The 24,937-nt window shown below is 50.1% G+C and overlaps 3 protein-coding genes and 1 long non-coding RNA gene across 19 annotated transcripts; 2 read left to right on the top strand and 2 right to left on the bottom strand.

Annotated features, from left to right (window-relative positions):
* The first annotated feature begins 1,880 nt into the window (after positions 1-1,880).
* On the top strand, positions 1,881-12,376 carry LOC146760485 (uncharacterized). Of its 11 annotated transcripts, XM_085550830.1 has the most exons (9): positions 1,881-2,273; positions 2,839-2,952; positions 3,385-3,453; positions 3,787-3,846; positions 4,639-4,710; positions 5,070-5,162; positions 5,296-5,406; positions 5,714-5,861; positions 6,150-7,148. In XM_085550830.1, exons 2-9 carry the CDS (start codon positions 2,883-2,885, stop codon positions 6,265-6,267), a joined length of 741 nt encoding a protein of 246 aa, XP_085406956.1. In that variant the 5' UTR covers positions 1,881-2,273; positions 2,839-2,882; the 3' UTR covers positions 6,268-7,148. The 11 variants fall into 11 exon arrangements, with proteins under 11 accessions (XP_085406956.1, XP_085406965.1, XP_085406962.1 ...); XM_085550836.1 differs by lacking the exon at positions 2,839-2,952 and having other exon boundaries at positions 2,093-2,273; XM_085550838.1 differs by lacking the exons at positions 1,881-2,273; positions 2,839-2,952 and adding an exon at positions 2,669-2,807.
* LOC146760484 (class II histocompatibility antigen, B-L beta chain-like) lies at positions 12,210-15,099 on the top strand. Of its 6 annotated transcripts, none has more exons than XR_014947411.1 (6): positions 12,210-12,286; positions 12,411-12,701; positions 12,911-13,180; positions 13,285-13,520; positions 13,640-13,750; positions 14,890-15,027. XR_014947411.1 is itself a non-coding variant. In XM_085550810.1 (6 exons), exons 2-6 carry the CDS (start codon positions 12,533-12,535, stop codon positions 14,964-14,966), a joined length of 906 nt encoding a protein of 301 aa, XP_085406936.1. In that variant the 5' UTR covers positions 12,210-12,286; positions 12,411-12,532; the 3' UTR covers positions 14,967-15,099. The 6 variants fall into 6 exon arrangements, 5 of the variants coding, with proteins under 5 accessions (XP_085406936.1, XP_085406934.1, XP_085406937.1 ...); XM_085550810.1 differs by having other exon boundaries at positions 13,285-13,563; positions 14,890-15,099; XM_085550808.1 differs by lacking the exon at positions 14,890-15,027 and having other exon boundaries at positions 13,285-13,563; positions 13,640-13,928.
* Positions 15,100-19,432: 4,333 nt separating this feature from the next.
* On the bottom strand, positions 19,433-20,157 carry LOC146760483 (uncharacterized). The gene is made up of 2 exons (XR_014947425.1): positions 20,018-20,157; positions 19,433-19,618 (listed from the first exon to the last, which is right to left on the bottom strand). It is a non-coding gene; the product is annotated as an uncharacterized LOC146760483 (long non-coding RNA).
* A 1,644-nt stretch (positions 20,158-21,801) lies between these two features.
* Positions 21,802-23,630, bottom strand: LOC146760482 (DNA-directed RNA polymerase II subunit RPB9). Its single transcript, XM_085550841.1, has 6 exons — positions 23,553-23,630; positions 23,409-23,463; positions 23,225-23,298; positions 22,450-22,524; positions 22,093-22,144; positions 21,802-21,997 (listed from the first exon to the last, which is right to left on the bottom strand). The coding sequence occupies exons 1-6, from the start codon at positions 23,609-23,611 to the stop codon at positions 21,935-21,937; spliced, it is 378 nt and encodes a 125-aa protein (XP_085406967.1). The 5' UTR covers positions 23,612-23,630; the 3' UTR covers positions 21,802-21,934.
* Positions 23,631-24,937: the final 1,307 nt, after the last annotated feature.

Genomic DNA, 24,937 nt, shown 5'->3' with positions numbered 1-24,937 from the left:
GCAGCCGGAGCTTGATTGACTCTCGTCAATACGGCCTTCCAAAGCCCGGCCCTGGGGAGTTGTCCAAAAATTTTCCAACCTTTTGTATTACCTAAGTTTATTTTAAACAGACAAGGAGGAGTAATCTCTTAAAGGCTTTTTTAAAGGCATTGGACTAGGTTTTGATTATCACGTCTCAGGAAGCTTCTGCATTCCACCTAGTGCTAATGTGATACATCAAGAGCAGATGACACAAGAGATTCAGGCCTTGCTGCCAGTCTTTTACGAATCAGAACTTTGTTTCATGTTGCCAGATATTGTGGTTTCCTTTTCAGGGGATTCCTTTGCTGTATAATAAGAAGGCCGAGGGCATCCTGGCCTGCATGGGAAACAGTGTTGCCAGCAGGAGCAGAGAGGTGATTGTCCCCCTGTTCTCAGCACTGATGAGGCCGCAGCTCGAGTGCTGTGTTCAGTTTTGGGCCCCTCAGTGCAAGAAAGACATCGAGGCCCTGGAACGCGTTCAGAGGAGGGCAACAAAGCTGGTGAGGGGTCTGGAGCACAGGCCGTATGAGGAGCGGCTGAGGGAGCTGGGATTGTTCAGCCTGGAGAAGAGGAGGCTCAGGGGAGACCTCATTGCTCTCTCTAACTTCCTGAAGGGAGGCTGTAGTGAGCTGGGGCTCGGCCTCTTCTCTCGTGTCATTAATGATAGGACCAGAGGGAATGGCTTCAAGCTGCGACAGGGGAGATTCAGGCTGGACACTACGAGGTATTACTGCTCAGAAAGGGTGGCCAGGCACTGGAATGGACACAGGGAGGTGGTGAAGGGAAGGGGACGAGGGCGAGGAAGGAAGGAAGGGAAGGGGAAGGTAAAGGAAGGAAAGCGAGAGGAAAGACACGAAATGAGACGTGAATTTTGGGTCCTTTTCCGGCAGCCGCCCCCCCCCAACAGGCCCCAGCCCGGCCTGAGCCACGTGACAGTGCCAGTGCCAGTGACAGGAAGTGCTTCCTGCAGGCGGCGGAGAGCACTTCCGGGCCATGGCGGCATGGCGGCCATGAGCGGGGCCGGGAGGAGCGGGCTCTGTGCTGCGAACGGGGTCGGGCCTCGGGGCGGGGGCACGGAGGGGCTGTCGGGGGAGGAGCTCGCGGCGCTGCCGGCACCCAGAGGCGGCTCCCGGGCGGCTCCACGGTCTCGCTGTGCTGCGGAGTCACCCGGCCGGCCCCAAAAGCCTGGAGGCAGAGCCTGAGCCGGCCCCGGCCCGGATCGTGTGGTGCGGCTCCGGCCGTGCTGGGCTGTGCGGCAGGAAGATGACTTGCGGAATCAAACTCTATAACCCAAAGATGGGTTCTAAAGCAGGTATGTTTATTCCAGCGTTGCGCAGCGCCGGGTGCAAGCGGGAGAGCTCCACCAAACTTGCACACCGTAAGGAGAAAAGTGTGTTACAGATATAGGTTAAGCTAATACGTAATCAATAGTCTCCTCCTCAGTTTGATTACATATTCATTACATTCCCTAGGACCCCGTTCCCCGCGACCCTTGCCGTTGTTTTGGGGTGAAATTCTTCTTCTGTTTTCTTCTTGGTGTTATCTGCTGGTATCGTTCTCCCATGTCAGCATCATCTTGCCCGGGGGTATCTAATCCTTCTTCTTGTCAGAGGTCTCCGGACAATTTCTTCTTATCTTTATTGCCCTCTTCTCTGGTTTTATTTTGACTAAGTGTCTGTAATTCCCCCTATCCCTGCACTTTTAAATGTAAACTATCTGCAGTTACCCTTTGTCTCGGATTCTGTGAAGTTCCCCTTTCCCTTTCTATAGCAAAGTGTTACCTTGCCTCCATTTCAGTCTTTGGGTCCCCAGGGAGGCTCTCCCTGGGGGTGTCCCGATTCGAAGGCAGGATTCAATCCCGCCGCAGCCCGTCCATGGCAGGCAAACGCTTCTCTCCTCTGCTCTTGGGACTCAGCAGTGCCAGGGGTTTCACAGCGCGCGTGTTGCAGTGGCTGGCAGCCTCCGTGTGTTTCTCTATTGCATACAGGATCCCATGGTGGAGCCGCGTCAGAAGCAGACGTTGGTGTCTTGTGGCAGGAGCAAGGGCAGTGGAAGCGCTGCCCAGGGCAGGGCGGTGGTGACTGCCATGAGAGCGGAGGTCTGATGCCATCTGCGAGGGATGGGATTTGCATCCGGTGGCTTTTCCGTTGCAGAATGTCCAGCAGCAGAGCGTGAGTGGCCGTGAAATGAAGCTGGGCCCCAGGAGAGCCGCCTGGAGCTGCGTCACGAGCTTCGTGCGTGGCCAGCGCAAGGTAGGTGTGCCTTACTGTAAGCGTGCGCTGAAGCAGTGTTGGTTAAGCACGGCTCACTCCTCTGTCTGCAACAGATGGGCTTTCTGCGCGCTTTATTGCTGTGGCCGTAGAATTCCCTCTTTCTTACCATCTGATCTGTGAAGGCTTTTGTGTGGGAAGGTTTTGAGGAATGAGGGAGTAGAAATTGCTTTAGTCACGAGTCATCTGGAAAGGTTTCACAGAAACGGTGACATTTGCAGAAGGAACGTATTGGCATTGGCAGTTGTGCCAAATACTCACTGGGATGGAGAGGAGGGAGTACCTGCAGAAGACCGTTCTCTTCTGGTTTTGAGGAAGCCGGGCAGAGCTCAGATTGCAGCTTAAGCAATGTTCTTTTGTCACACTCTGTGTCCTGTGTTGCATTCCCCAGAGTTTCATCTCTCCTTTCGATTCCAGTTCTCCTGACAGGTTAGGCTTGAATTCAGCATAATATCTGCTTCTCCCTGGGTTCAGGTTCTTTGGGTCTCCTGCCTGCTTTTCTCCCTTTTCTTAATGGTGAGTGGAGTTTTTTTTTTCTTTACCACAGAGCAAAGATTCGTGATTAACAGAAACAAATATGGAACATATTAGATGAATACAGCTCTGCATTTTTTTCTTCCTCCAAATACCAGGGTTTGCTGTGCTCTCATTAATATCATCAGTGAGTAGATGCTGCCTTCTGTTGGAGCCTAAAATGCTTTCTGGAGCATGCTCTTCATCCTGGGGGTGTCCTAGGGGAGAACTCGGAAGATGTGTGCTGGGAAAAGCATGAGCATTTATGCTCCAGCTGCCTGATGCTCCCCATAGAAAAATCCCGGTTCCCAACAGAGACCCCCAGCTGTAGCCCAGATGGGTTCAGGCACCTTTTCTTTGTATGCTCTTCCACGCGGTCCCGGAGGGGTGCTGCACGTGGCCAGGAGGCAGCATTTGTAAAGCTGCTGAGTGCCAGGCTCCAGGTCACCCTGGCCCCTCCATAGCTTTGGCAATCAAGGCCTGAGTCTCCCATCCCGTTACCTGGCCCCTTCCCTGTCACTAAGGGAGAGGAAGATCAGAGCATGCAATGGGAACATCCCTCTTCTGTTCTTTATTCTAGATGATGATATTGGTATTCCTCCAGACGACTGGAAGGAGACTGCTTTTGTGCCTCAGGGGAAACTCCAAGGTAAGTTGTGTCTGTTTCCTTGGAAGTCGAAAAATTAGTGCTGTAATAGCTTATTTGGGTACGTAAGGACCTCCAAAGGTCTTTCAAGTCTCTTTGTGCTTTGAAGGTCGTACACAGATCAGTCATTAGTACTTTTTTACTTGGAGAATTGTAACATTTCAGTGGGAAGGCGGCCCTTGCCAATCTTTGCTCCTATACCTTTGCTGTTTGGGCCATGTCATTCCCTGACCTGCAGCCAGTCCTCACAGGTCACTGCAGGAAAAAAAACAAAGCAGACCCCAGTGCGCAGTGGAAGCTCTCCTCACCTGTGTCTGATCACTCTTGTGCCTGCAGGCCCCTTTGGTGCATTTCCAGAGCAAAGTCGTGTCCCTGAGCCTGGGGTGGATGCCAGAGGTAAGTCACCAGTCTTCATCTCATGATCTTTGCTCAAATTTGGCCGTGGAAGTTCAGGAGGGGTTCATCTTTTCACTGCCTGGTGATTTCTTCTCCATGAGAAGCTTGGGTAGTCACTGTTTCTTGGGTGCTGCATGCTCCCAGCATCCCATTGACTTTGTCTCCGTACATCAGAGATCTCCCCACTAAGAAAACCTTGAGGGGCCAAATGTTCTTCTATGCCTTCTCTGAAGATTGTTTTACATGGCCTGGAGAGAGTATCTGGAAAGCTGCTGAGTGCCAGCCAACTGCCCACCTGGCCTCTCTGCAGCTTTGCAGCTTTTGACCCAGGTCTGGGTGCCATGTCATCACCTGAGCCCCTTCCAGTCACTGCAGGTCCCTAAGGAAGAGAGAAATCACAGCATACCATGGCACCCAAACAGCAGCACCCTGGCACATGAGTGGCAGGCCCAGCTGCCCCCAGGCATCAACACCAGGAGATGTTTTTCATCGATGCTGTGCCTATAAGCAGTGCCTTGCCAAAGCCTCAGCACAATCCAGCCTGTGAGCCTCAGGGCAATCCCAAAGGAAAGGGCCTTTAGATCTTGCCCTTCCTCTTCTACCCCCTTCCATTCTCCAGGCAGTTCTACACACGGTTTCTTTTTGGACTGTCACGGTGCCACTGCAGGCACCCAACAACTGTTTGCCAGATGCTTCTGTGTGGCAGGGAGAGGAGAGTGCTGTGGAGCAGTGCTGTCATTCCAGTCTAAACAGGTGTCTGACAGGAGCTGCTCTGTCTGTGTTTGTTGACAGCTCCTCATGGAGTTGAATGGCATCCAGTTTCCCAGCTGAGCTCCAGGACAGAAGTCCCAGCGATTCGAATGGGTACGTCATGAGATTTTAGTTCCTTTGAGAGATGCCAGCTCACAGTCCTAATGTCAGCCAGGCATGTCTGCAGGTGTGAGTGAGAATGCACACCTGTGTGTGTGTGCCCTGCCCTCGCACAATGCCCTTGTCCCATTCAGTGATGCCGTTATGCGTTTATGTAAGTTGCGGTGTGTGGTGAAAAGTTCTCATTCTTTGGTTGCAGAAGTGCCTCCAGGGAAGGCCGTGCTAAATCCTTAGTTGTGCTGGACCCCCACAGGCATCCCAGGGGTGGCTGTTGTCGTTCCTGGCTTCACTGAAAAGACCATTCAGTTTAATACCTTGTTTGTCTGAAAGTTATCTTAATGCTTTCTGTTTAGGTCCTGAGAAACAAAAAGAGGCCCTGGAAACAGGAAAACATCTGCAGACACTGCCCCCTCTGCTAGTGAAAATAATGAAGGACAAAGCACGTGGTAGGTGTATTTCCATCTGTTCCCTGAAAGACTTGTGAAGCTGAATTTCTAGAAATACATGTGGAGAAACTGTACCATCTTCCTGATGAGAAACAGTTACTTACAGTCCCACTCTCTTACCTCCTTTCTAAAGAGACAGGTGGAGCACCTATGCGCTGGCTTGCATTTCAGAACGGCAGAGTTCGCACACTGACTGTCCCCCTGAGAGTAAAAGAGGCCATGCAGACAGCAACTGTCACTCCAGGTAAGGGCCGCTCATAGTGGCTTCCTGGTTAGAGGTTGCTCCCCTCCCACTGCAGCCAGTTCCCAGGGACTTAGGAACTTTGTCCTTTTGGGAACTAGGCCACCAGAACCACATTCAGCAGATAAGGAGAGGAAACAGGACCCTCCATAGTACCTCCTGTGCACAGTCCCCGCATTCCAGAGCTTGCTGTGCTTCCCCTGAGCCACCAGGCACAACAGCAGCCCGGAGCGGGATCCTTCCTGTGGTTGTTCTTGTCCATGTCACTCAAAGCAGCAGCTGGTGAAACAGATCCACATTGTTTTTCCAGGTGCGGATGGTGAGGAACATGCAAATGCCGCAGTAGATAATTTTATCGAGAAGTACTGCCTGGGATTCAGTGTAGCTATCTTCGTTACCACGCTGATGGCAATGTTTTCGTGCTATCGTCTTATCCGGCAACGCAGGCAGATAAACCAGTGAGTTCTTGTTCACCCCCACCCCCACCCTGCCCCCCTCTTTACTATAGGGCTCCTGTGAGCCAGGAGGCATTTCTAGTTAAAGCAGCATAGAGAAGCCAGTTAGTTGTTGCCTAACACTGTCTGAGATTGATGCTGTCAGACATTTAACTGGCCTCGCCATTCCTGCTGCATGTTCTTACTGCTGGGCCTGAGACAGGCCGGGAGCTGAGGGTGGCTCTATCATGCACTGTGAGGAAGGAGAGCAGGGGGTTCTCCTGTGCCCTCAGCACGTTTCTCTCTCTGTAGGCGCCTTGCTGAAGATGCTGTATTCCTGTGTCTTGCTCATGCTTGGACAAACAGGATGCTTGCCTCGAGGCGCCAGATAGAAAAGACGGGGCACGAACAACCGGTGCCTGTGCAGTGACGATCTGCCCACCAGCCACAGAGCACCACCAGAGCAGCCCCTGCCAGGCCTGATGGATGTAGGGCTCGGCTGCCCCCACTGCAGCCCCCGTAGCCCACCAGCCCAGGCTCCATGGCCCCCGGGAAGTACATCAGGCCCAGCAGCCCCTATCCACCCTGGGCATCAACACCTCTTTCAGGGGACAGGAGGGACCCAGCTGGTTTGGAAGCTTGCAGTCATCGGCTGGCACCCAAACAGCAGCACCATGGCATCAACACCACCCTCCTGTCCCCCACCACCATCCTTCAGGGGTTGACAGTGGCTCCCTCAGAGCGTCACCCGCGGGCAGCCACTGCCTCAGGGAAGCTTGAGAGGCCTGTCAGCCCCCAGTACCATCTCTGCCCTCACCCTCCCCTCCACCATCCATCAGGGGATGGAAGTGACCCCAGCAGAGTATAGACCTGGGAACATCATCCAACAGACAGACGACCATTGCCTGGGGGAAGCCAACTGGCCCAGCAGCCCCCTGCCTCCCCCAGGAACTGTCACCAACCTCCCACTTCCCTTCACCATCCTTCAGAAGGATGGAGCAGCCCCCGCAGGGTGTCAGTTTGAGGGCATCATCCGATGAGAAGTATGACAGGCCCAGCAGCCCCAAGATCCCCCCAGCACCACCTCTCTCTTCATGCCCCTCTCCACCATTGGTCAGGGGGTGGGAGCATCATCACTGGTCAACACAACAGGGGCTTCTTTCTTTAACATCCTTATTACACCTTCTGAACTGAGTATAGCTTTTCTACAAAAATTCTCAGCACCACAAATGATCATATTCAAAACATCTATAACTATATGGAATATAGATATTGTAAATTAATTCAATAAAATTCAACAACAAAACAAAATAACCAAGAAGCTGCTTCCTTCAAAAGGCAGAGTATTCTGACGAGGAGAAAACAGCAATACTAACCTCACGTCACGGTGTTGCCATCAGGGCTCAAGCTCAGGCAGCCAGCTGACCAGGGCAGAATTTGTGTTAGATGCTGCTCAGCGACAACACCCAGAATGAAGTAGCAAGGATGTGAAGTGTAGGAGACTACTTGCACTTATCACATTCTGTCTGCTGTAACAGCATTACTCAAAGATTTCTAATCAGGCCAAGATCTTTGTGAAGCAGCAGTTTGTTCATTACTGCCATCATGGGCGCACACCCCTACTGACTGTCGGGCAGGGCTGCAGTGGGGAACGCCCTCCACACGCAGCCCTGGGCAGGCAAGGGCTGTCGGTGCACAGTGCCACAGGCTCTTTGCCATCTGCCCACATATGGGCTGGCTTTGCACTGCCAGGCACATTGTCTTGCCTGGGCATTGCAGGTCCTTGCTTGGTGGTATGCAGAGACAATGGGGCCAATCCTTGATGGTTTTGCAGCTTGTTCCCACTTTGAAGTGGAGGTTTGGCAGGAAGGTCAGGAGACACAGCTGGGATGGCTGTGCAACAGCATGCAAATGGTACCAGTTTGACAAGGGATGTGTTGGGCCTGTCCTCCAGCCCCCTCCATCCTATGCAGAATGCCACTCCCAGCAGCACAGGTGCCATTTTGGAATCTTCCCCATGGCACAGCTGTCATAATTCCCCCCTTTTCTTCTTTATACTCTGTTGATTTCTGCAATTCTTTTCTAAGGTACAATCCTATGTACATATCTTCCTCACTCTCTTCATTCTCCAGTTCTTCTAGTACCATCATTTTGTCCAAGTATGGTGATGGCCCTATTGGCATTTGCTTTGTTAGTGCTGTCTCAGTCAGTCATTTAGCTTGGAGAAGAGCAGTTTGTTCTGAATTGCCTTGACCTGTTAACAGACCATCTCTTTGACCTGACTTCGAGTGGAAGCAGTTTTTCATTATAATTCACTGTGTTTGAAGTAGCGTAACAGTGTATGCAACGCTAGGCTTTGGAAAGTCACAGAGCTGCGTGTCATCAACAGAAGTGACAAATCACATCATGCTGATTAATGGCATTACCTGAAGGAAGATAGTGACATGACATTGCATTAAATGGGATCAAGAACCTTAAGGGCATCCTATGATAACGTCTGTATTGGGCAGAGGACGAATCTCCTTTCACTGCAGTCATCTGCTTGTTAAAACAAGACTTAGGTCTAGTCAAGGAAGACCTAGTCTAACATGCTGTACAATGCAAGGATGTGTTATGATGTTATACTGCACCATCAACACTGCTAACTGTGCCTTTCTGATAACCAGTGCTAAAACTACCAAATTGACTCCATTAATAAATCATTAAAAAGCTCAGATGAGCTGCTTGTATGCTACAGCATGACTGGCACCTCAGAGGATTTCCCAGTAGAAAGGATTTGTCACTTAATACAGTCTGAGTAGGTGAAATTGCCTCTGCTATACATTTAGTGTTGTCGGACCTGAAGGCAAAAGGTCAGCGTGCTGGGACAAACAGCCACACACCAATCTGGTTAAATATAGCTGCGTCCATTTATTGCACGAAAAGCCATACTTTTATAGCAGACAGACGAGGGCGTCCAAAAAATCACACACCCTAATTGGAGGAAAGCTACTGCAATAACAACCCTAAAACCCCCCTTCAAAGTCTTGAGCCATTCATTCTTATCCTAGAGGTGTCCTTGTTTCTCATACTGTTTATCCTACTCCGCAGCTGCTGCTCTGTGAAGTCCTTATCTTGATCCATGGCTGCTGCTCTGTAAAATTCTTCTTGTATTACCACATTTCCCCCCTTTTTATTAATTACCAAGCTAGTACCTATAGAATAACAACACTACTTATATTAATAACATAACCACTATAACTCAATCAAGACCTCGATTAACAATGCTCTAAAAGTGAAAAAAGAGACAAGTCAAACACAGCATAACAACATTACTGTTAAGACTACTAAAAAGAACAGACATGTTTGCTCTGCAACCTAAGTTTCTGCAACCTGGAAATAAATCCCTGAGGGTCCCATTGTGTTATTCTGTAACTAGTTAGGAAAAGTCTTCAACTTTCATATACTCTGATATATTGATTTTTAATGACCACTAAAATTTGTGCAGCAAATGCTTTTAGGATGCTCATAACCATGCTTTTGAGCTAATAATTGATTAATGATCACACAATTTTATGAAGTAGCACATCAAATAGAACCAGTTTTAGAGGAACAAATGTACTAGAGTATCACTAGGGGCATTATTACTTACTGACCCTTGAGAAACAGCAAACCGTGTTGGTGGTGGATGCGACAGGTAGTGCCAACAGGGCGTCCCCTGCTTCAAAGGGCACCTTTCCTCTCTCACTCACCACAGATTCTCTCCTGCATTCAGGGTCTGAAGGATTTCTTCCAGTTGTGCACCATATCCGTGTGGCCAGTGCGTGATACAGAGCCCAAGTGGAACACCCGCTTGGAAAATGAAATAAACTATCAAATTTAGTTCTATTTGCATGCACTTTTGTCTCAAGTGATGCATAGTCATATTTTAAAAATCCCAATTAGTTGGATGTAAGAGAGGTATTCATTCTATGATACAGGGTCATCCCTTTGCCTGGGATTCCTTTCCAGGTTTTGTCTTTGCAAATTAAGAAAAGCTAATTAATAGGCTGATAACATCATAACCAAGCAGTACTAATACATTAAAAAAGCTATTCCCATAGATTCTAGCACTGATTACATCAAGTCCTGTTTAATACACATTTGATCTATTACTAAAATAGAAGAAGCTCACAACAACCTGGATAATGCCTAAAACTCTAATTCTTGAGACTACATTGGTAACACAGAAAATCACACACTATGTCAAACCATTACTAATATTATCTATAACACAACAAATTACAAAGCAGTACCACTAAGTAAGAGGCACACAATCACAGTTATTATAAAGGCTGGATGCTATTTTCTGCCTTCAAATGAGACCAAACATATCATGCTGGAAACCACGTAGGGCCAGTCCCTGTGGAAATACGAGCATATCCACGACCCCAAGTTATCAGTGGTAGGGGACTGTCCCAAAGTCCTGTGGCCATATTCCAAGCATTAACCATAGGCTGTTCCTTTAGCATTAGGGAAGCCTCAAAATGACAATCCACATTAGCTGTATATGCACGATCACAATTCAAAAAATTCAGCACAAGCAAAGCCTTACATAATTTTTGTTGTGGTGTGCCTCCCATATTCCCCCTTTTTTGTTTAGTAAGAATGGATTTCAATGTTTGATGAGTGTGCTCAATGATAGTTTGTCCAGTGGGAGACTGAGCAGTGCCTGTAATATGTTTAACACCCCATTCTTGGAGGAAAGTTTGAGTGGCCAGTCCATCCTTGTCTTTACTGAAGTTATGTGCAGGCATGTCTGGGTGTATGCAGCCATGTCCGGGCATTTCCCTGTATGGGCACTGCATCTGGCCCTCATGTGAGTGCTCACCACCACAGTGTCAGAGATGAAGAATCCTGTCGCTTTTGGCTTTGCCCACACTAGTGAGGTCACTGTGAAGGGAAGACTGGGGGACTTAAGGGTCTCTCCACAACTACCCATCCCATAATCTCCTCTTTGTCAGTCAATCAAACCCCATCTCCCCCCATGTTATAACTCAGTGGTCACCTTGTGATCCCTTATTGCACTTCAAAGACCCAGCTGCTCCTGCTCACCTCCAAAAGCACTGACACTCTGGTGTGTACCTTGGGCCTGGCCATGGCCATGGTTGGCATCATCACAGGCACCGTTCTCAGTGTCAAGGTCACGCAGATGAATGGTGCCCATAGCCAGAGGAGCCTGCTGCAATGAGAGGGCAGCATCCCATGTGCCCTCATAGCCCCACATCCCCATCCTGACCCACACATCCCCTTCTGTGGGACCTGTCCTTGGGGTGCTTGGTCAGAGGAAAGGTGCTTGGAGACAGCCTGGCCCCACTGCTGACCTGTTTCACTGCAGTGTTTGTGGCCCTGTGCAACGGTGCTAGGAGGTCTGGGAGGTCCATGAGGGCAACTGCTGATGACCAAAAGGGACCATGGGAGAATGTGAAGTGTTTACAGTGGGATCTCAAGATGAGGGAAAATGGGGTAAGAATGGGGTGACAAAGAGGTGATTATGGGAGTATCTTGGGATACTCCCAAGTGACACCAGTGCGACTGTTGGGTGACCATGAAGTTACAATGAAGGAACCGGTGGTGCAGTGGTAGGAATGCTGCGTTGCAACACTGGGGCCCCGGTGTTTGAATCCCCCTGTGGTGCAAGTGGTAGAAGCGTCGCTCTGCAGCACAGAGGCTCGAATCCCGGGGGCTGGACTCGATGATCTCCAAGGTCCCTTCCAACCTGCACGAGACTGTGATACTGTGAACTATGGGGTGACCATGAAGAGACCATGGGCAGAATACTGTGTGGCCATGAATTAACCATGCAATGATACATGTATGACCATAGAGTGACCACAGACTGGAAAGGATGGGAAGAGCCTGGGGAGTGGTACAGGAAGCAACTGAGTGTCCCACAGAAAAATGATGGGGAGCAGTGAGCAGCAGGGCTGGGTGGTATCACTGGTCTATAGTGAGAGCGCTGCCTCACAGGGCTCCCTCTTATACTTGGCCACCATGAAGTACAGAAGGGGGTGGAGAAATTGAATGAAATAATGAAATGAAATGAAATGAAATGAAATGAAATGAAATGAAATGAAATGAAATGAAATGAAATGAAATGAAATGAAATGCTGTCTGCATCCCAATGCTGCCCTCCACATCTCCTTAATGGGCAGCTGCCCTTGAGTGCTGGAGCAGACATGGGGTGGCAAAAAAGATGAGCATGGTGAGAGCACTGGATGATCATGAGTTCACTATGAATGGACTGTGGGAACTGTGGATCAGTCAGGGGAGAGTGGTGTGAGCAAGAGGGCACTGGAGCAAATAGTGGGTGACACTGAGAAGACAATGGGCAGACAGTGGCATTTCTTTCAGGTGACCATGTGGAGATGACAGGAGAGATATGAGGAGAACATAGTGTGAGAATGGGATGATGAAGAAGTGACTGTGGCGTGAGTATGGTGAAACCACGGGGTGACCACTGGATGACCACGGCAATGCCATGGAGGGACCGTGGGGCCATCCGTGGGGCTCAGCCAGTGGGTGGAGCCCTGCGAGTGACACGGCTGTTCCCAGGCAGAGCAGCAGCACTGAGCATTCCTCGGAGAAGACAGACACACGGATGCCAACACAGGATAGCGCTGTCGTGCCAGGGCTGATCGAAGTACCCTCAATGGAGATCTGCCTGGAAACGGCTGATGCCGCCCGGCCCAGGCACTCACTGCTCCAGAGCAGCGGCGCGGGCTGCCGGCGCCCTTCATCCTCCGACCGCAGCCATGGGGAGCGGCCGAGTCCTGGTGGCTGGGGCCGTGCTGGTGGCACTGGTGGCGCTGGGAGCACGGCTGGCCGCTAGCACGCGGCCCTCGGGTGAGTCACGGTGTGGGGATGCTGCGGGGTGGTCCCTCCCGGTGTCAGCCCCGTGCGCAGCGCTCGGAGCTCCGGCGCTCAGGACGCCGGCGCCAACGGCACCGCTGCTGTGGTGAGCGTGGGGGGGCCGGGACGGAGAGAGGATGGGACGGGGCTTTTGGGTCTTTCGAGGGGCATCTGGGCTCCCTGACAGTGCCCTCTCCCCGCAGCATTTTTCCAGTGGAGTGTAACAATTGAGTGCCACTTCCTCAATGGCACCGAACGGCTGAGGTTTCTGGTCAGGCACGTCTACAACCGGCAGCAGTACGTGCACTTTGACAGCGATGTTGGTCTCTTTGTGGCCGATGCAGTCCTGGGAGAGTCTTCTGCTAAATTCTTCAACAGCCAGCAGGACGTGCTGGAGAAGAACAGGGCTGCGGTGGAAATGCTCTGCAACTACAACTACGAGATAGTGGCCCCTTTGATGTTGAAGAAGAGAGGCGAGTTCATGCGTCCCCAGAGCTTGTTATAGGTGCAGCACTGTTGAGCACATGCAGTGCTCTCACAGCCTGTCCCCAACACTCTCCTCTCTCTCCCCCGGCAGAGCCCAAAGTGAGGATCTCTGCACTGCAGTCGGGCTCCCTTCCCCAAACCGACCGGCTGGCTTGCTATGTGACAGGCTTCTACCCGCCTGAGATTGAGGTGAAGTGGTTCCAGAACGGGCAGGAGGAGACAGAGAGTGTGGTGTCCACAGATGTGATCCAGAATGGGGACTGGACCTACCAGGTGCTGGTGGTGCTGGAGACCAGCCCAAGACATGGGGACAGCTATGTGTGCCAGGTGGAGCACGCCAGCCTGTGGCTGCCCATCACCCAGCTCTGGGGTAAGTCCCCAGCCCCTGTCCAGATGTGGGGGGAGCTTGACCTTCATAACCTGAGTCCCCCTTCCTGTCCCTGCAGAGCCCCTGGTGGATGAGGGCAGGAGCAAGCTGCTGATGGGTGTCGGGGGCATTGTGCTGGGGCTCATCTGCCTGGTGCTTGGTCTCTTCCTCTTCCTGCACAGTAAGAAAGGTGAGCAGTGGTGGTGGTGGTGGTGCGGGGAGACAGCAATGACAGTCAGGGTGAATGGATGGGGAGATGCTCTCAAAGTGCCTACAACTAGGTGGACAGAATAATGGACTGGCACTAATATAGCGATAACCATCTTCCAGCTTTATTATGCAAAATAAAAGAAAATAAAAAACCCACATTCCCTTCAACAAGGTGTACATTCTTACTGTGCTAATCAAACACAGCTGAGACCTGATTACTCCCCTAGGCATCCAGTTCAGACTGGCTGTTGCCAGACTTCCTCATTAACTCCCATATGGGTCAGTTCAAGTAGCCTCTTGGTATACTGTGTTGCTCAGCTCCAGCTGCATCAAATCATGTGGCCCCATTCCATCAAAAAACATCTCCACAGGTCCCCCTTTTTCTTTTTGAGCAACCCACAATATTGATCACAATACAACAAACAACAATTATCAATAACAGAATCAACAGCATATGCAAACTCTCCTTGATTATGCCTCTGATTCAAGCCGGAATGTCTATAAACACTGAAGTCAACCACTGGTCTATAGGACTAATATTCCTTTAATTTTCCTCATGCACTTCTTAAGGTAACTAACTGACTTATAAATTGATTCACTGTGATCACTGGTTAACTTCCCTAAATAGCAAGGACCTCCTTCCACATTAGCCGAAATTCCCTGCCAAACTCTACTTCCACGTATTAGAAGCACATCTGAATTAAGAAAAAGTATGCCAATTAAACATGTCCAGAACAGATCAGTGGCTGATGCCATGGCTGAACAGAATTCCAGCATATTATTCACATCAGCCCAAATTACCCAGAGATTGGCCCAAGGGTCAATCCTATGAATCGCTGACACTCCTATCAGGAGGCCCAACAGGACCAGCATGGTGCCAGGGATGTGCTTTTGTCCATCACGCTGGGACCCACTGTGGCCCATGATTGATGGAAACACAGGCATAACCCTGTCCCATGAATAATAACGATACCAGAATCTGCGCTGTTGTCCTGAATACTCAGGAAATTGAGTGGTGATGATGATGATGATGATGATGATGATAATAATAATAATAATAATAATGAGTTTCTCCCGTGAGTCCTGTATTTCCAGATATTTCTCTATCTGCCCCTACAGGAGTTGATGGGCTCTTCTATGATAGCTTTCCCAGGTGGAGAGTGGGGTATCCCTGTAACATGCTCCACCCCCCATGATAAAAGGAACTGGAGTGTACCCAGGACTGTTATCGGTCTTTATTTGTTGTGGCACCCCCATTACAGCAAAGCATGCTGTGAGATGTTTGCACACGTGCAGCCCTCTTTCTCCAGAAAGAGCAATGGCCCACAGAAGCCCTGAATATGTGTCTATAGAGACATGCACATACTTCAGGCAACCAAAAGATGGTACAGGTGTGACATCTGTCTGCCATACTTCTAAAGCCTTTAGCCCCTGTGGTTTTATCCTGATACCAATCCTGGGATCGTGATGACTACATTGACCACATGCCTTAATTATCCCCACAACCTCTGCCTGTGTGAGGATGAATTGCCGCCAAAGCGCTCGATCATTCTGGTGAAACATCTCGTGGGAATGTCACGCCTTTTAACAGGGGGCTGTACTACAGCACTGACCAATGCATCAGCTCATGCATTTCCTTCACCTAACCCTCTATTCCATTGGTGACTTCGGATATGGATCATGAAACACTCCACTGTATGACAGTTAATTGCTGAGTGAGAAGCGCAAAATAACTCTTGAAGCCACGTGCTTTTCTCCTGATTAAGGAAGGCGCTTTCAATTCATTGCACAACCCCGGCTACATATAGCAAATCTGTGACTGTGTTGACCGGGTATTCAAGCCAAGTCAGCAATGTCCAATGAACAGCAGCCAATTCCTGTACCTGCAGTGAGTCCCCAGCTGCCCCCTAATCATGTGCAAACACCACATTTGTGGTGTGTGCCCCGGTGGCGCAGTGGTTAAGGATGCCGCCTTGCAACACTGGGGCCCGGAGTTCGAATCCCCCCTGTGGCGCAAGTGGTAGAAGTGCCGCTTTGCTACACAGAGGCTCGAATGCCGGGGGCTGGACTCGATGATCTCTAAGGTCCCTTCCAACCCGCACAAGACTATGATGACTATGATGATACTATGATACCAGCAACCCCCTTCTTGCCAAGGGCAAGTGCCCCTATGAGACCATCTGCCTGCACCCATGAATACTGTGCTCCCTTTTACTAGTTTCTCCCTGACCTTCAGCCTGGCCACCCACGTGAGTCGTGAGGAAACCTGCCACAGTGTACCCTTCACCTGCCGCAAGTTCACTTGTCCTGTACAGCCTAATAAGCTCATCTGCAAAGGGGTAGAATTTCGAAGGCACCACTCAAAGTCCTCCTATGCTATCGGTATACTAATGGAGTTGGGCTCCCTGCCACTAACATCCACTATTCTGGTCATGCCTTTGCATATCAACTCTCCTGATGTCTCCATTTGGGTTTGCACAATACTACGAGGCTGAATCTGTGGGAAAACCCATTCCAAAACAGCCAGAAGGTGCTCTGCTGGAGCGTTGGGGGCAACCACGATACCTGCCGCAGGGCCAAAACCTGAAAACCCTGGAAAGAAACCTGGAGAACTAGGAAACTGCTTCCTTGCTTGAAATCCAATCCTGTCGTCAGTGGCACTTCCCAAACCTAGGGCCATTTTTCCCCCTTTTTGTTTTTGCCACTGACAAATGAGTGCAAAGGGAAGGGACTCATGATTAACTAGAACTAATTATAAGGTCTGCTCAGGATCATATATGGGCTTATGAGATCTACCTAGAAAATCCAGTGAACTATCTGCTGACTGGCTTCCAACTGCAGCCTGTATTCAGTTTTATACTGTTTATACTGTTTTATACAGTTTATATTGTTTTTCCCTTTCTGCTCATCCTGGCAGCATGTGTGCTGGCCTTCAGAATTAGAGTAAGACCTTCAGCTTTTAAACACTCTCTCATTTTTATTTATTAACTTCAATTCCAATTACATTGTATTATATTGTGTTACCTCGCATTCTGATATATTTTTTTAGTAACTTTGCTTTCCTTCTCAGACTGTTGCCACTGTTTTGATGTTAGGCCTGTCTCCCTACCCTTTTCCCTTTACCCCTTTTTCTTCTTCCCCTTTTCCCCTTTGCCCTTTTTCCTTTCCCCATTTTCCCTTTTCTGGCGTGTGGGTTCGTGGGTCCTCCTGCTGCATCAGTCATGGAACCAGGCTGAACCACTCTGTAAACTGCTGTCATGTACTGAAAGCGCTGATGGTGCTGCAGTACAGAACTATATTTGAAGCCCTTCCCACACTCAGTACTTAATGGGTCTCTCTCCTTTGTGTATGCGCTGGTGGCCCATGAGGTGGGAATTGGTTTTGAAGCTCTTTGGACAATCAGGGGACTTAAAGGGTCTCTCCTCTGAGTGAATGCGCTGATGGCAGGTGAGATGGGATTTCCATTTGAAGCTTTTTGTACAATCTGAACACTTGTACAGTCTCTTCACCGAGTATACACAGTGGTGGCTTACAAGGCTGGAATTCCTTTCAAGGATTTTTTCATTCTCAGCACTTGGGTTCTGCCTTTTCTCCTGACACATTTCCTTGCTCCCTGCATCTTCAGTCTGCTTTTGACCTGTTCTGGAGTCCAGGGAGATCCTCACAATCTCTCCTGGAGGGTTTCTCTGCTTTTGATTGTAAAGATAAGCAGAAGCAAGACAAGCAGGCTTTTTCAGGGGTGCTGTTTGAAGGAGCTGACCACTGCAAAAGGTGATAATAATTGTGGATATCAAAGAAGGCACCACTTCCTGCTCGTTTATCTGTTGGGCCAGGAGCGAAAAGAAGAAAAAAGAACAGAGAAATGGGGGATAAAAGGCCCCCATTAAACTAGAGACTTTGGAGACAAACTCCCAAAGACACTTTTGACACAGAATTCTCTGAGGGGAAAACCTCTTCAGAAGAACCTCTCGACCAGCTTGCTGTGGAGCTTCATGGTCTCCTCCCATCCCCCACAGTGATCAGACGAGTTCCTGAGATCAACGGACCTACTACATACCTTGGCTGGACCCACGGTGGTGGCTATCTCTTTTGCTCTCTACAGATACTCCTTGCTTATATTTCCCATCGCCCATCTTCCCTTCCCCATCTCCCTAAACGGCTAGGACTTATAATAAACTAGTCAGACCAACATTTGAACCGTTGTTTCTTAATCACACGCTGGGTATACATATATCAATGAACCTTGCCTCCCTCCTATAAATTGGAGTGAGACACCTGGGAGAAGGCAAAACCCAACCTCATCACAACCTCCCTTCAGGAAGTTGTAGAATACAGTGAGGTCTCCCCTGAGCCTCCTTTTCTCCAGACTGGACAATTCCATCTTCCTCAGCTGCTCCTCATAAGACTTGTGCTCCAGACCTCTCACCAGCTTTGTTGCCCTTCTCTGGGCACATTCCAGGGTCTCAATGTCTTTCTTGTAGTGAGGGGCCCAAAACTGAACACAGCACTCGAGGTGCAGCCTCACCAATGCTGAGTACGGGGGATGATCACCTCCTTGCTCTTGCTGGCCACGCTATTTCGAACATAGGCCAGGATGCCGTTGGCCTCCTTGGCCACCTGGGCACACTGTTGGATCGTGTTCAACCGAGCATCAAAAAACACCCCCAGGTCCCTTTCATCTTCTCAGTCATCCAGGCACTTTGCCCCAAGCCTATAGCGCTACATGGGGTTACTGTGACCAAAATGCAGGACCCGGCACTTGGCCTTGTTGAACCTCACCCTATTCACCTCAGCCCAGCGATCCAGCTAATCCAGATCCCTCTGAAGTGCCTCCCTACCCTCAGGCAGGCCCACACCACCTCCCAGCTTGGTGTCATCTGCAAACTTACTGCGGGTGCACTCAATGCCCTGATCCAGGTCATCAATAAAGATATTAAGCAAGATGGGCCCCGGTGCCGCCCCGGCGCGTGATGATGACACCACATCCGGCCTGGAGCGGAAACAGAGTGCGGACGGAGGAGGGGATTGGAGGGCGTGGGGCCCGCCAGCCGGAGTGCGTGCAGAGAACAGCGTTACGTCTTTGATGCCGTTACCCAATGCTGATCTCTTCCTCCCGTGGTTCCGCACCTATCTGCTGAGCATGCAAAGACTATCAGAGACCCCTGATGAAGTGAAAAGGCTCTTCTGAAAATAACTATTAGTAAAATATTTCTCTTGTTAGTTCTAATGCAGAAACAGCACCCCACTCCTACACTTCCCCCCCTTTTTATACATTGTTGATTTCTGCAATTCTTTTCTAAGTATGATTTTATAGACATATTCCCCTTCTTGACTTTCTGAATTCCCCATTTCCTGTAATATCATCATTATACCCGAATACGGTAGTGGCTCAGTTGGCATTTACTTCAGCAGTGCTGTCTTGATCAGTCACTGTACCAGTTCCCTCACACAGGGGATAGCACAGCAACTATGTGTGCCCCGGTGGCGCAGTGGTTAAAGACGCCGCCTTGCAACACTGGGGCCCGGAGTTTGAGTCCCCCCTGTGGCGCAAGTGGTAGAAGTGCCGCTCTGCTACACAGAGGCTCGAATTCCGGGGGCTGGACTCGATGATCTATAAGGTCCCTTCCAACCCGCACGAAACTATGAAACTATGAAACTGATGGCCATCAAGGTTCTTGCTACTATAATCAAAGAAGCAAGTATGGTTACAGCCAGCCCTTTCCATTTACCAAACCAGAATTCCAACCATCCATTGATAGAAGTATCTTCCTGAAGTTTCTGTCAATTCATCAGCAAGGGTGGTAAGCCTTTGCTGTGCCTTAGTTATTCTGCCATCTGGAGCTCTGTTCTGGGGATGAAAGCAATGGGTAGCTAGCATTCCACACACGCACCTTTTTTCAGATAACATCATATCTAGCATGATCCTAAACTTGGGTTGGGCCACACAAGGAAGGGTGCCCAGTGGTCATGGAGCAATGGCACAGCCTTCACCAACTGGTCAGCCTGTCTGTCCATCTGTCCTGGACAAGATTTCCCACAGGCTGTGTTTATAACTGGGATCGTCTCCTGGGCCTGCAGCTGTGGTTTTCTATGGGCTGCTGGGCTCAGGCTGGGTGCTGCACCAAGTCATTCTGCCCTTCCCCATTAGAGGCACTCCCAGCTTTTCTCAGCGCATCAGGGCACCTTTCCCATTCTCCTCCCTCTTGAGCACAGGTTCAAGCTGCAAGGTGGAGGTCAATGTGCTTACCTGAATGGGGACAGGATCAGCTCATCCTTGTGCTACCTACACAAACACTGGAACTGCAGCACATCCTCTGGAAGCAAAAGTCACACTCAGAATGAGACCCCGTCACCACCAATTGCATGCCAGTGCTCTTGCAGGAGGAACCCCTCAGATGCTACTTCCCAGCGCTGCTGTAGTGGTGTCAGGTGGTTGCTCCTTGTTGTATCTCAGAGTAACACCTTTGTATATATCACATCCTCAAAGAACCACATAATTGCAGTGTGGTGCTCCCTGTTCACTGTCTGGTATTGTAGGAATGGAATGTTGTTTCTGCATTAGATATTGAAAAGGGGGAATTGATCTGAAGTAAAGCACAATGTATTTGTATTTTGTAACTTGTCCTTAGAAATAGCTGACGTGAAAAAGTAGAAATACCATATATTTTACTAGCATATTTTAGAAATTTAGTTGTTGAAGTATATGATTGATTCTTGCTTGCAAAACTGCAATAGTTTTTAAATGTTCCAAATGGTATAGGTATAGTATTATGGACTAGAAAGCATAATGTAGGGTTATTCTGTTTGGATAAGAGACGCTCAGCAAAAGTAAAACAGACTTAACAGACATCAAAGAAGCCAGGGCCTCAGCACAAGGCTGGATTACTTTGCTCTTTGGGCAGGTTGGGATGCAACAGGCAGGCATCAAGATACTCCTCCCTATCCTCCTTCCAAACTTGTCTTTATGCAGGGACAAGCAGATGTCCAGAAACAATGACTGAGTGTTGAATGAGCAAATGTGAGAAGTTAACTAATACATGCTTAGCTAGCAAAAATTTATGTTTATCCAGTATCCATATGTTTAGTTGAGTATTGGGAAGATTGTGAGCCTTAAGTACTTAGTCAATGGGGAATCAGGGGAGAAAGAGATAAGCGTAGAGCAATAGGGCATAAACGATGTAACATTGTTTTCTGTATGCTCTCCTGATTGCAGGAAGCCCACCATTGCAATTGCCATCTCTGCCAATTCTAAAGATTCTTTAAAGTCTGTTTCAAAGCCACTGGCTTTGGGCTTGTTGGGTTTGGCCCAAAACAGCATTACTGGGACCAAGACTTATACCATCCACAGGCTTCCAGATGCCAGTGCACAGGCCTGGGGCCTGTGCTGGCACCATTCACCAGCTGCAGCTGCACCAGGCTGCAACGTGAGGCCCTCTGGAGATATCTGCAGTACCCAGGGGCCAATTTGGGATCCAAATGGGCTATTCAGTGAAGGAGATTTGATACCTCTTGGGGAAATTTATGTTTTGATGCTGTAATTTGAGATAGAGCAAAGGAGATTTGGCACCCAAAGAGGCAGTCTAGGAATGCCGACTGTATAATGTGGTACACTAGGGGTTGGAGTACTCAGAAGACAGTTATGGCACCTGTGGGGCCATTTAAGGCACCAGGACTGCAGCATGGGACCCACAGTGGGAAACATGAAGCTCAGGACACATCTGGGAACTGAATCTGGGGCCCAGTGAGGTGACAAGAGCTTGGTTGAGGGCACCTGAAGCTCCTCTGGGATGCCATTCGGAGATCCTAGGGCTGCAATTCAGGGTCCACTGGGACACTGGGGGTACAAGGGATGCCACGTGGGGACACCACAGGGGATCCGAGACTCCATAACTGGAAGTGATGGGTGCAATATTTCTGCAGGGACCCAGCCACATGAAAGACATTCACATCCCAAAGCCTCCCCACTGCCCAGTGCCCCACAGAGCTGCCTCCCATCCAATGCTATCCCACAGATCCATCAACATGACCCACTGCCAAAAGTCAACCATTTTTTGTGTGAAAATGCCATCCTGGCAGATACAGAGAAGGAATTTGGCAGGTGGAAGAGGTTGTACAGGAGTCAACAGCAGTTTGGTGCTAACAGCCAGACTCGGAGACATAGCTATCACTCAGTCCAGCGGTGGCCACAATGAGGGGCTGTGCAGACATAGTAGAGCCTCATGGCATCCTGCAGAGTAGAAGGAGGTGATAGTCACAGGAGGGGGACATGAAGGGGTGGCAGCAGCAGAGATCAGGCTGTGGGATTTTGGGGTGGTGCCTCACCTCAGCTCTTGCACTGTGCGACTGGAAAAAAACAGCCTCCTTGTGCCCACACCTGGGGGAGAGAAAGAAAAGCAGTGACACAGCAAGGACTTGGAGCACGTATAGAGCACAGGAACCACAAAAGGGGATGTTAAATAATCCCACAGGGAAGTAATGGAGCTGTCAGGGGTACAGGTGATGTACAGGATATAGCAGAGCCCTGCAGCAGGAACATGGCAGGGATACCATGCCCTCGACACTGGTAGGGTTGGAGCCCAGAGGGAAAGCAGCAGGGCTGGGGACACCCCTTGGCCCCAAAGGAGCCCCTCACATCCCTGCAGGGGGTTCTGGTCCACACAGGGCTCCCCAAGTCCTCACTTCTGGCAGGGGTGGTCCTCAGTGCGTGGCAGCGTAGGGTCCTGGGAGACATCAGCAATGATCTGCGTGAGTTCACTGTGAGAAGACACCCAGATTGTTAATCAACCCTTCTAACAAGCCCCAAGCTAGTTAATGACTCTGTCATCTCCCTTATTAATTGTATCCTTATTAACTGCTCTTGACTTGTTCCATCCTACTGCCTTCTCCTTATCAATTATTCTCTATTTATTCCTCAGTCAATCTTATTAACAATTCCAACAGTCCCTTTATGATTCTTATTAACTGCCTATGAATATATACCTCCTATTAATTGTCCCCATTAGTTGCCCTCCAGTCAGCTTCCCTCATTGCCTATTAATCACTCCTCATTTACACCTCACTGTTATTAACCCAACCATTCTGTTGTCATTCTTATTACCTATGAATCGATCCACTTTGTTAACTTCCCTCCAGCCAGCCTGCCTTATTACCTCTCATTACTGAGCCACCTGCCAAGCACTTTCCTCACTAATTACCTCCTAACAACTAGCACCAGTCTTTTTGAAATCGCAGCTTCCCCCTCCACCGCCTCATTCACCAGCTTCCACTGCCAGAAGAGGGACGGCCAATATGCCGAGGTGGGAGAATCGGGGTAGGGGAAGACATTAGGGGCTGTCTTATCTGGGGGGAGGGCCCGCTGGATGGAGGAGGGGCGGCACGGGTGGAGGTGGGCGGCTTTGGGGGTAGGAATCCCGAGGAAGGGCTGTCGGGGGGTCCCACGGGGGGCCGCACTCACTCCACTTCGTGCGTGATCTTGTTGACGTAGATGCAGCTGCTGTCGGCCTCCTGCTGGTAATCGCAGTTGCGGCACTGTGGGCAGAGATGGGAGCGGGAAGGGTCACAGCCCGGGCCCAGCTCTGAGGAACGCGGCTCGGGAACGCGCTGTGCCCGTGGGAAGTGCCCGAGCCGCGGGGGCTCACCGCGTAAAGCAGCACACGGCTCTCCTTGTCCTCCTTGGGGTACAGCATGTTGTTGCTAAAGAGACGCAAAATCAGCGCCGGGCCGGGCCGTGGCAGGGCTCGGGATGGGTCCCGGCCCCGCTCCCACCGCGCCGCCTCCCTCACCACTCCTGGCAGAAGCGGATCCCCACGAAGCCCGGCTCGGACGGACCCTCCGACTCCATGACGACTCCGCGCACGCGCACCGCAACCGACGACGGCGACTCCGCAGGACCAAAAAGTATCGGACAGAGGCCAGAAGGCCTCGGGCATGCGCACTGCCACCGACCACGGCGGCTCCGCGGGGTCAAAAGACATCGGAGCGCGGCCGGAAAGGCATCTTCGCCATCCCCCCGCGCCTACCCCAGTTCCCTCATCCATTCCCTGCAAAATTCGTGTTCCAGACACTTTACAGCTTTGTTGCTGTTTTCTGGACAGGATCCAGGGCCTCAATGTCTTTCTTGTAGTGAGGGGCCCAAAATTCAACTGCCACACTCATGGTGTGGCTGTGCTGGTGCTGAGTACAGGAGGACCATCATCTCCTTGGTCCTGCTGTCTACGCTGTTATCTGATACAAGCCAGGATGCCACTGGCCTTCTTGGCCACCTGGGCACAGTGCTGGCTCATGTTCAGTCAGCTGTCAATTAACATTTCTAGATCCTTTTCCTCCCTGCAGCATTCCTCTGCTCCAGGCCTGTAGCGATGCATGGAATTGTTGTGACTGCAGTGCAGAACCCAATACTTGATCTTGATAAAGGTCATACAGCGAGTCTCAGTCCACTGATCTAGCCTGTCCAGATCTCTCTGTAGGGCCTTTCTACCTTCAAGCAGATCAACACTTCCTCCCAACTTGGTTTCATCTGTAAACTTAGGGAGGGAGCACTCAATCCCCCTTTCCAGATTATCAGTAAAGATAATGGGGTATCAACACTATGGATGTCACATCAGTCTTGTCACAGGAGAATATTTCCTGCCACTGAATACGTGCTGCCATGTGCATGGCTGTGGTGCAATGTGGGCAGCAGTAGGGCTATTGCAGGGGCAGGGCTCTGACAGACTCACAAAACAGTTGCCAGGAGGTGTCAGCAAGGACAGGCTCCAAAAATTAAATTTATTTCAGTTGCCTTTGTGGTGGATGCATGGTGTTAGCAAAGGCAAATCTTACCTGCAGCTGGTCTTTGCAAGAAAATCAAGAGCAAAAAGAACAGCTTCGGTTGCTGCAGTGGAGACCAGGGCTGAATTAAAGACACGCTGTGCTGACGCTGAATGGAGAGTCTGGTTTAATGACAGCAGGTACAGATGGAGCTGAAGCACTAGATGTTTTTGTTGCCTGAGTCTTTACTGAAAAGGATTCCAGGGCTCACTGCTTGGGAAGAGGGTTTAAGGAAGATGACAGAATGCACCGACAGGCATTTCATGAAAGGCCATGAGGACAAATGCGAATGTTTTCTCCAGCAAGGCTCTATCTCTGACCTTGGCATAGGCTGGGGCTGCCAAGCTGGGAGCTGCCC

The sequence above is a fragment of the Coturnix japonica genome, chromosome 6 (assembly GCF_054131305.1).
Source record: "Coturnix japonica strain WE chromosome 6, WE-NBRP24, whole genome shotgun sequence".
Taxonomy (NCBI): domain Eukaryota; kingdom Metazoa; phylum Chordata; class Aves; order Galliformes; family Phasianidae; genus Coturnix; species Coturnix japonica.
Note: the sequence above shows the minus strand (reverse complement) of the source record. Positions and strands in the feature narration are given on the sequence as shown.

Bases quoted from the DNA above. Each gene is read 5' to 3' on its own strand.
- LOC146760485 (XM_085550830.1), top strand. From the start codon at position 2,883: ATGAATACAGCTCTGCATTTTTTTCTTCCTCCAAATACCAGGGTTTGC. The intron at 2,953-3,384 runs GTGAGTAGATGC...TCTTTATTCTAG, and splicing joins TGCTCTCATTAATATCATCA to ATGATGATATTGGTATTCCT. The intron at 5,407-5,713 runs GTAAGGGCCGCT...TTGTTTTTCCAG, and splicing joins GACAGCAACTGTCACTCCAG to GTGCGGATGGTGAGGAACAT.
- LOC146760484 (XM_085550808.1), top strand. From the start codon at position 12,533: ATGCCGCCCGGCCCAGGCACTCACTGCTCCAGAGCAGCGGCGCGGGCT. The intron at 12,702-12,910 runs GTGAGTCACGGT...CTCTCCCCGCAG, and splicing joins CGCTAGCACGCGGCCCTCGG to CATTTTTCCAGTGGAGTGTA. The intron at 13,564-13,639 runs GTAAGTCCCCAG...CTGTCCCTGCAG, and splicing joins GCCCATCACCCAGCTCTGGG to AGCCCCTGGTGGATGAGGGC.
- LOC146760482 (XM_085550841.1), bottom strand. From the start codon at position 23,611: ATGGAGTCGGAGGGTCCGTCCGAGCCGGGCTTCGTGGGGATCCGCTTC. The intron at 23,299-23,408 runs GTGAGCCCCCGC...CTCTGCCCACAG, and splicing joins GCCGTGTGCTGCTTTACGCG to TGCCGCAACTGCGATTACCA. The intron at 22,525-23,224 runs GTGAGTGCGGCC...GTCTTCTCACAG, and splicing joins AAGATCACGCACGAAGTGGA to TGAACTCACGCAGATCATTG.